Source organism: Crocuta crocuta, unplaced genomic scaffold, assembly GCF_008692635.1.
Source record: "Crocuta crocuta isolate KB4526 unplaced genomic scaffold, BGI_CrCroc_1.0 scaffold204, whole genome shotgun sequence".
Taxonomy (NCBI): Eukaryota; Metazoa; Chordata; class Mammalia; order Carnivora; family Hyaenidae; genus Crocuta; species Crocuta crocuta.
Window position 1 is genome coordinate 1,855,699 of NW_027529603.1, and position 10,034 is coordinate 1,865,732.

General features: G+C 45.2%; 2 protein-coding genes across 3 annotated transcripts in view; one reads left to right on the forward strand and one right to left on the reverse strand.

Moving 5' to 3' along the window:
• Positions 1-453, reverse strand: part of LOC144229769 (uncharacterized) — a 1,088-nt gene extending 635 nt beyond the window's left edge. Inside the window, exons 1-2 of the mRNA XM_077761850.1 lie at positions 385-453; positions 29-96 (exon numbers count right to left, since the gene is read on the reverse strand). Coding sequence (XP_077617976.1) covers positions 29-75 — 47 coding nt within the window. The 5' untranslated portion in view covers positions 76-96; positions 385-453. The remainder of the gene's footprint in view (positions 1-28; positions 97-384) is intronic.
• The window catches only part of IL11RA (interleukin 11 receptor subunit alpha), a 16,053-nt gene extending 13,225 nt beyond the window's left edge, over positions 1-2,828 (forward strand). For both annotated transcript variants that reach the window (XM_077761909.1, XM_077761910.1), the window contains exon 13: positions 2,650-2,828. In XM_077761909.1, coding sequence (XP_077618035.1) covers positions 2,650-2,675 — 26 coding nt within the window. In that variant the 3' untranslated portion in view covers positions 2,676-2,828. The remainder of the gene's footprint in view (positions 1-2,649) is intronic.
• Positions 2,829-10,034: the final 7,206 nt, after the last annotated feature.

Here is a 10,034-nt window from a genome sequence, read left to right on the forward strand (position 1 = left end):
CTCCTGCGCAGAACCCGCCTCCACTCACTCCTCCTCCGCCTCCAGCGCCACCTCGTATCTCCTCAATCCCGACATGTCGTGGGCTCCGAACGTCTCCTGGGGAGCAGCATGATTGGATCAAGGACTCCCCAACCCCATGTACCCCTCTCTGTCATTCTCAGGACCCGTCTGACCTGTTCTCAGGTAATCTGAGGCAGGACCCCCGGGAAGTCTCAATTGCCACATCGGGACAGGGTGGGGGATTGAAGAATTGGGAGGCACCAGACGTTAAGGAATTAGGAGGTCGGTCACCTCGGGGATCTGGGGCGTTAGGGAGAAAGGCTTTGCGGTCATGGACCTGGGATATTTGGGGCCCTGGGTGAGGATTTCGGGGGTGGGGATCACCTGGAGGGGGGCTCAGGGGTCGGCGCAGCCTAAACTCCCGCCCTCCCTGGCTCCACCCCGGAAACAGACCGTTACTGTTACGTCATAGGGACTCCGTCGCGCACCAGGGGTGGGGCTTGCCTATTACCCGGAAGGAGCGAAGTCCGAGCACTTCTTCAGAGGAGGCGGAGTCAAAGTGTCACACTGGAGGTGGAGCCAGGGTCTATCCTAAGGAGGTGGAGTCGGGCCTTATTACTAGGATGCAGAGCGCCGGACGTTTCTTTCCCCCGGATAGAGTCAGATTTTGTAGCTCTCTCCCTGGAGAAAGACGCTAGCCAGTACTGTTTTCCCAATCCTTTTTCCTCTTTGTTTGACTTCTGCGCTACCACTTGCCTTTCTTGTCTGCCCTATTCCACTTGTATGACCGGGGTCTGAGGAGGAATAGGTCTCCAGAGAGGGCCCAGCCTAGATGGAGCAGCCTGCGGGAGTACTTAGGTGAGTGGCCTGGTTAATGGCCAGAGGGTTACAGCCCTTCCTCTCTGAGCTGAAAGCTATCTTCCTGTGAATTTTGTTCCTACTGTCATTCAATTCAGCAAATATATCATGCTAGGAATGGGTATAGAGCATTAGAGAAGGCAGATTATTACAATAAATGGTACACTGGTTGGAGGCAACAGAGGGTGCTGCAGTAGAGCCCAGAAAGAGCAATTAACCCATTGTAAGGTGTTGGAAATACTGTCCCAGTTGGTCTGGGGATAGAGGAAGGGAGCCTTCTGGCTGGACTGTAAGGGAGAGAGTGACCAGAAGTAAGTGAAGTGAAAGTTCCCTCAGGCTGAAGTGTGGAGAACGGATACAACTACTCTTCCCTCCCCCCCCCCCCCCCAACACACACACACTTTCTTTCTCCCTCTCTCATACCTCTCTTGCCCTGCTTGGGCCACAAGCAAGATGGCAGACAGATCCGTGGGTACCAGTTGGGGTTAATTGGATACACTGCAGTCTGAGTGTGGAGGAGAAGCTGTACTCCTGCCACACTCATCCCTGCTCACACTCAGACTCACATTGACACTGCAGGCCCTGTCCCCGCCAAGTCAGGTCTGGTGCAGAGTTGCTGGAAGCCTGGTGCTCTCTTCTGGTCCTTGGTTCCTCAGAGTCTCGATGATTCACATCCTTATACCCAGGCACAGGGCTCTCTCTGGGGCTGTCACGGGTTAATGACTGTGGTACTTGTTCTAGGGGAAGGAGAGGCAGGGTCACGGATGTCTTGGGCATGGGCTCTGAGGGAGAAGGCAGGGCTAGGAAGAGCTGGACTTGCCTTTGTAGAGTTCTTCTGAGATCTGCAGATGATGTGGTTCACCCAGGGCTGTTCTGGGGTGCACAGAGCTGGTGACCTCTCAGGACCGTGAACCTGGAATCAAAAGGAAAGGAACAGCCCTGAAACTCAGCTTCCTGGCAGGCCCTGGTGTGAGGGGCAGAAACTGAGGACCATATCTGGGAACCTGTTTCGGGGGCTTCCTTGTGGGGAGGAGCTTGGCAAGGAGAAGAGGAGTAAGATAGTGAGTGGAGGCCCAGGTGATGGAGGAAGTAATTGGGAGAGATAGAGACTGGTTACTCTTCACCCCCCACCCACAAGACATCAGCACCTTGTAGCCATCGTTGAGGAGGAGATAGGAGTAAAAAGACACCAAAAATGTTTCTGGGAATTGGCATTGGTTCACCAAGAGACAGAGTCCGCAGAGTTGTTGGCATCATCAGAGCTGGGGGAGTGGGTAGGTGTAGGGGTTAGGGCTTGAGGGGCTTTAAGGTGGGAAAGACCACAGCCCTGACTGGAACTCAGGATGCCTGTGTCCAGGGTCATAGCTTTAATGTTCCTTTCTTTCCCTTCCATGTGCACTGTCCTTTTCTTCCTCTGGAAACCCAGGCTAAAAGAGATAGAGCCACTAGAGAGAAGGGCAGCCAGAGGCCCCAGAACCCATCCAGGTACTGACACATATAGGAATACTGGGGACAGAAGCACATCTGTATCACACAGGTGCACACATGGGACACAATCACACCCACACCACACACACCCATGTATAGATTGCATAGAAGTATACACAATGCATGTAAACCCACAGTACACGAGGACACACAATCACTGGACACACCCATTTGGCACATGTACACTCTCAGGTTCACAGACACACTTGGACCTGGGTGTTGACCTGAATTCACAGTCTCCTTCACAGATTCCCTGATCCCTCCTCTGCCCCTCATCTTATCATTTGCTTACTTACTTTCCAGGGGAGACCAAGAAATCAGTATGCTAAGAAGAGCAGCGGTGCTGTGCAGGAGGCCATGGAAGACGGATAGAGATGGACAAATGGGTAGAATCTTTGGAAGCAGCAAATGTATGGGTGCAAGAGTCCTGCTTGTGTGGAGCCTGTGTAAGACTGAGACTGCATGGAAGAGTGAGGGTAAAGGTGAGGGAGTCCATGGGGGTTCTGTGATGTGTGTGTGAGCCTGTGTGAGGCTGTAGCTATCTCTGGTTATGGCCTCCTGAAGCTTTCTTTTTTTACATCCAGAAATTTCTTCCTTTCTGTTGTGTAATAAAGAATTTTGACTGCTCTTTGTTCCTGATTTCTGAAAGTGAGACCTTAAATCTTTTTTTTTAAATGTTTTTATTTATTTCTGAGAGAGAGAGAGAGAGAGAGAGAGACAGTGTGAGCAGGGGAGAGTCAGAGAGAGAGGGAGACACAGAATCTGAAGCAGGCTCCAGTCTCTGAGCTAGCTGTCAGCACAGAGCCTGATGCAGGGCTCGAACCCACAAACTGAGATCATGACCTGAACTGAAGTCGGATGTTTAACCTACTGAGCCACCCAGATGCCCCAAATCTTTGAATTTCCTGAGTAATAGGAGTATCTTTGTTATTTATGAGCCCCTTGGATTGTTACACCTGAGTTTATGCTAAGAGATGAGATGACTTAGGATCATCTGGGGGCTGGTCACCAGAAAGACCAACCATATTACTGGAGAGCTGGAGCTTTGAGCCTGGGCAACCTCTGGGAAGGGCAGGTGCGCTGGAGATTGAGTTCAGCCAATAATTCAGTCATGCCTACACGATGAAATCTCAGTAAAAATTCTGGACACCTGAGGTGCTTGGGTGGCTCAGTCAGTTGGGCATCCAACTCTTGATTTTGGCTCAGGTCATGATCTTACGGTTTATGAGTTCAAGCCCTGTGTTGGGCTCTGTGTGGACAGTGCAGAGCCTGCTTGGGATTCTTTATCTCTTCTCTCTCTGCCCCTCCCCTGCTCTCACCCACACGAACTCTCTCAAAATAAATGAATAAACATTAAAAAACCACAAAACTCTGGACAGCAAAGCTCATAGAACTTCCTGGTTGGTGAACACACCGATGTGCCAGGAGGGTGATGTGCCTTATGTGTGTTAGTGGGGTTAGAGCATGAAATTCTGCATTTGAGACCCTCCCAGACTGCCCTCTGTGTCTTCATTGGCTGTTCCTGATTCATATCTTTTATAATAAACTTGGGGCGCCTGGGTGGCTTAGTCGGTTAAGTGTCTGACTTTCGCTTAGGTCACGATCTCGCGGTTCATGGGTTCCAGCCCCGCGTCAGGCTCTGTGCTGACTGCCAGCTCAGAGCCTAGCGCCTACTTCGGAGTCTGTGTCTCCCTCTCTCTCTGACCCTCCCCTGTTTATGCTGTCTCTCTCTCTCTCTCTCTCAGAAATAAATAAAAAAACATTTAAAAAAACTTAAAAAAAATCTCCCCGAGGCCCATCACAGTGCCTATGCATCTGTCATCTGAGACCTGGTCTTTCCTTGGACAAGCATTGCTAATGGGAAAGTTTTTTGGAAGCATGTCTAATTCCTGTATCTCACATCTAAGGACTCTATGGTTTCACCTTCCTGGCCCAGCCAACACTGACCCTTTCCCCAATTGACCCATTTTCCTATGCGCCAAGCTGAGTCAGAGCAATAGCATGAGGGAAACCTGGCCTAGAATACCCACTTCTACCATGCCTTCCCTATCCTGGAAATTGAGAGAGGATTTTTGAGGAAAAGGGCTGGTCAGCTCCCAGAGACAAGGAAAATAGGAAGGAAAGTTTAACCTCCTCCTGGCCGATTTGGGTGCTTTTATTTCTTTGTGTTGTCTGATTGCTGAGGCTAAGACTTCCAATACTATGTTGAATAACAGTGGTGAGAGTGGACATCCCTATCTTGTTCTTGACCTTGAAAGCGCTCAGTTTTTCCCCATTGAGGATGATATTAGTGTTGAGTCTTTCATGTATGGCTTTTATGATCTTGAGGTATGATCCTTCTATCCCTACTTTCTTGAGGGTTTTTATCAAGAATGGATGCTGTATTTTGTCAAATACTTCCTCTGCCTCTATTGAGAGGATCATGTGGTTCTTGTCCTTTCTTTTACTGATGTGATGAATCACATTGATTGTCTTGGTGGATTTTGAACCAGCCCTGCATCCCAGGTATAAATCCCATTTAGTTGTGATGAATAACTTTTTTAGTGTATTGCTGAATCCAGTTGGCTAATATCTTGTTGAGGATTTTTTTTAAAGTTTATTCATTAACTTTGAGAGAGAGACAGAGGCAGAGAGAGAGAGAGAGAGAGCGCGTAAGTGGGGGAGGGCAGAGAGAGAGGGAGAGACAGAATCCTAAGCAGGCTCCAGGCTCTGAGCTGTCAGCACAGAGCCTGACACGGGGCCTGAACTAATGAACCGCGAGATCACGACCTGAGCCAAAGTTGGACACTTAACTGACTGAGCCACCTATGTGCTCCTCTTGTTGAGGATTTTTACATCCATGTCCAACAGGGAAATTGGTCTATAGTTCTCTTTTTCAGTGAGGTCTTTGTCTGGTTTTGGAATCAAGGTAATGCTGACTTCACAGAAAGGGTTTGGATGTTTTCCTTTCATTTATATTTCTTTAGAACAGCTTTGAGAGGATAGATGTTAACTTTTCCTTACATGTTTGGTAGAATTCCCCTGGCCATCTGGCACTGGACTCTTGGTATGGGGAGGTTTTTGATTACTAATTCGATTTCTTTACTGGTTATGGGTCTGTTCAGATTTCCTATTTCTTCCTGTTTCAGTTTTGATAGTTTATATGTTTCTAGGAATTTGTCCATTTCTTTCAGATTGCCCATTTTATTGGAGTATAATTGCTCATAATATTCTCTCATTATTGTTTTTATTTCTGCTGTGTTGGTTGTGATCTTTCCTCTTTCCTTCTTGATTATATTTATTTGGGTCCTTTTTGTTTTTGATCAAAGTGGCTAGCAGTTTATCAATGTTGTTAATTCTTTCAAACCAGCTTTTGGTTTCATTGATCTGTTCTACTATTTTTTTTGTTTGTTTGTTTCAATGGCATTGATTTATGCCCTAATTTTTATTATTTCTTCTCCTGGTTTTGGGTTTTATTTGCTGTTCTTTTTCCAACTCTTTAAGGTGTAAGCTTGGGTTGTGTATCTGAGACTTTTTTTCTTAGGAAGGCCTGGATTGCTATATACTTTACTCTTATGATCACCTTTGTTGCGTCCCATAGGTTTTGGCCTGTGGTGTTATCAGTTTCATTGTCTTCCATGTACTTTTTTTTTAAAAATGTTTTTTATTTAAAACATGAGAGAGAGAGACAGTGTGAGCAGGGGAGGATCAGAGAGAGAGGGAGATACAGAATCTGAAGCAGGCTTCAGGCTCTGAGCTAGCTGTTAGCACAGAGCCCGACACAGGGCTCGAACGCATGAACCGTGAGATCATGACCTGAGCCGAAGTTGGACACTTAACCGACGCAGGCACCCCTTCCATGTACTTTTTAATTTTCTCTTTAACTTCTTGGTTAGCCCATCCATTCTTTAGTACGATGTTCTTTAGTCTCCGAGTATTTGTTACTTTTCCAATTTTTTTCTTATGGTTGATTTCGAGCTTCATAGTGTTGTGATCTGAAAATATGCACAATAAGATCTCAATCTTTTTGTACTTGTTGAGGGCTGATTTGTGTCCCAGTACGTGATCTATTCTGGAGAACGTTTCGTGTGCACTGGAGAAGAATGTATATTCTGCTCCTTTAGAATGAAATGTTCTGAATTTATCTGTTAAGTCCATCTGGTCCAGTGTGCCATTCAAAGCCATTGCTTCCTTGTTGATTTTTTGTTTAGATGATCTGTCCATTGCTGTAAGTGGGGTGTTAAAGTCCCCTACTATTATGGTATTATTATCAATGAGTTTCTTTATGTTTGTGATTAATTGATTCATATATTTGGGTGTTCCACATTTGGAACATAAATGTTCCAATTGTTAGGTCTTGGTGGATAGACCCCTTAATTATGGTATAATGCCCTTCTTCATCTCTTGTTACAGTCACTATTTTAAAGTCTATATTGTATATATAAGTCTGATATAAGTATATAGCTGATAAAAGTATGGCTACACTGGCTTTCTTTTGCCGACCATTAGCATGATAGATGGTTCTCCATTCCTATACTTTCAATCTGAAGGTGTCTTTAGGTCTAAAGTGGATCTCTTGTAAACAGCATATAGATGGATCTTGTTTTCTCATCCATTCTGTTACCCTATGTCTTTTGATTGCAGCATTTAGTCCACTGATGTTTAGAGTAAGTATTGAAAGATGTGAATTTATTGCCATTATGTTTCTTGTAGAGTTGGAGTTTCTGGTGGTGTTCTCTGGTCCTTTCTAGTCATAGTTGCTTTTGGTCTTTTGTTGTTGTTGTTGTTGTTTTGTTTTGTCTTTTCTCCCCTCAGAGAGTCCCCCTTAAAATTTCTTGCAGGGCTGGTTTAGTGGTCACAAACTCCTTTAATTTTTGTTTGTCTGGGAAACTTTTAATCTCTCCTATTCTGAATGATAGCCTTGCTGGATAAAGAATTCTTGGCCTGCATATTTTTCCATTTCAGCACATTGAATATATCCTGCCACTCCTTTCCGGCCTGCCAAGTTTCTGTGGATAGGTCTGCTGCAAACCTGATCTGTCTTCCCTTGTAGGTTAAGGACTTGTTTTTTTTCCTTGCTGCTTTCATGATTCTTTCCTTGCCTGAGTATTTTGTGAATTTGACTATGATATGCCTTGTTATTGGTCATTTTTTGTAGAATCTAATGGAAAGTCCTCCAGTGCTTCCTGAATTTTTATGTCCATGTCTTTCCCCAGGTTAGGCAAGTTTTCCGTTATGATTTGCTCACATAACCCTTCTACCCCTTTCTCTCTCTCTCTTCATCTTGTGGGACCCTTATGATTCTGATTCTGATGTCGTTCCTTTTTAATGAGTCACTGATTTCGCTAATTCTTTTTTTAAATATTTATTTATTTTTGAGAGAGGGGAGGGGCAGAGAGAGAGGGAGACACAGAATCCCAAGCAGGCTCCAGGCTCTGAGCTGTCAGCACAGAGCCTGATGCAAAGTTCAGACCCATGAACTGTGAGATCATGAGCTGAGCCAAAGTCATACACTTAAACAACTGAGCCACCCACGCGCCCCTGATTTCTCTAATTCTTAAATCGTGCTCTTTTGCCTTAGTTGCCCTCTTTTCTTCTGCTTCATTATTCTCCATGAGATTGTCCTCTATATTGCTGATTCATTGCTCTGCCTTATCAGTCCTTGCCACCATGGCATCCATTTGAGATTGCAGCTCAGTTAGAGCATTTTTTATTTTATCCTGACTAGCTTTTACTTCTTTTATCTCCACAGAAAGGGATTCTAATCTATTTTTGACCCCAGCTACTAGTATTCTTATTATCATGATTCTAAATTCTGGTTCAGATGTCTTACTTGTATCTGTGTTGATTAAGTCCCTGGCTGTCATTTCTTCCTTTGGTGTGTCATTTGGGGTGAATGCCTTCATTTCATCATTTTGAAGGAAGAAAAGGAATTAATAAGGTAAAAAAATTAAAAAATTAAAAACAACACAAACACAAAGCCAAATAAATGATGCTAGATCCTAGGTATGTTTTGATCTGGGTGTTGAAAGGAGCTTGATAGATTAGAGCAAAAAGGGAAAAAGAAAAAAAGAAATACAATGAAATAGAATAAAATGAATGATGTAAGTAAAATAAAAATTGAAGAATTTTTTAAAAAGTAAAAAATGTAGAAAAAATTTAAAGAAAAATATTTTTAATAAAAATTGAAAATAAAAATATTTTTTTCTCTTTCTGTATTCAAGAAAAAGAAAATAAATGAAAAAGAAAAAAAAGGAAAAAAAGAAAATTGAATACATGGACCAGAGAACAGACTGAAATATGATTGAAATTACATCATTTTTTCCTAGAAGTCACGCTATGAAGCACTTTGTAGTCGTAAACTAAGCAGGAGATGAGACTTGTGGTGTTCCTGAAGAGCAAGGTAGGCCCAGTTGGGCGCGGCTTAGTGTAATGGCTCCATTTTCCACTAGATGGCGCTGCTTAGCTTACTGGGGTGGATTGTTGTGGCACTTGTAGGTGTATGCTCATGCGTGGGAGGGGTGAAAAAGTCATCATCCAGCTACCCAGTCTCTAGTATCAGAACTCTGTTCTCCCTGATCAGAAATTGTGCTCCCGTCCTTTGTCTCCAGCTTCCGTCCACTCCCCACTTTTACACTGTGATGACCAAGCTGTCAGGTTGCCAGGTGGCACCTCCCTCCTAAATTTTATCTCAGATGCAGCTGTGTTTCCCTCATTTCTGAGGAACTGCAGCTTTGACCCATTCTGACCCTCTGCAGGAGAGTCTCACTGAGCGACGGCTGCATGCTGGCTGTACCCAGGAATGTTCACGGGACCGTGCTGCTGCTGATGCCCAGAGACTGCAGCTGGGTGCCAGCCTACCCCAGAAAAAGTTCGTGCAATCGTGTAGCAGCAGCATTTCAGGGATTATGGAAAATCACAACCTACATCTGGCACCAGGCTTCACCCTTAACAACCTTGTTCTAGCACCAGCAAATGTGGTTGTTCTCTGGAGTCTGCTGGGACCTTTGCCTGTGGGGAGCTGCACAGCCTCTATCATATGTCCTCCCAGCAGGGGAACTGCCTCTCCCTGTGGGGCCCAAGGACCCCTCGGAATTTGCTCTGATCCTGGGGATCTGCCCTTCCCACCAGAGTACTGCCAGGTATCCAGCTACAGAGTTTCAGACTCTGTCATCCTCCTGTTTATAGAGTCTTAATGGAATTTAAGCCCTTTCCTTTCTCCTTTCTCCCATTTTAGTTCAGGCCCTGCAGCTTTTTCTACTTTTCCACTTTCTCTCCAGCTGCTTTTGTTGGAGGTGCTGTTCCCGTACTCCTCCCCCCCGCCGCCCCCCATCTCTGTCCTCTCTCTGCAAGCAAAAACAGCTCCCTGCCCTCCAGCGCTTCTCTGTCCCCCAGTTCACCTCTCCATGCCATATATCGGCTGAGTTTTGTGGTTCAGACTGTGCAGACCATGTATTAATCCTCAGATCAGTTTTCTCGCTGTGCAGGATGGCTTAGTGTTGACCTGGCTGTATTTCATGGACACCAGACGCAAAAACTTCTATGCTGTTCTGCCATCTTGCCTCTCCTTTTTTTTTTTTTTTTTAAAGTAGGCTTCATGCCCAGTGCAAAGCCTAGTGTGGGGCCTGAACCCTGAGATCAAGACCTGAGCCGAGATCAAGAGTCAGATGTTCAGCCAACTGAGGCACCCAGGTGCCCCGCTATACTCT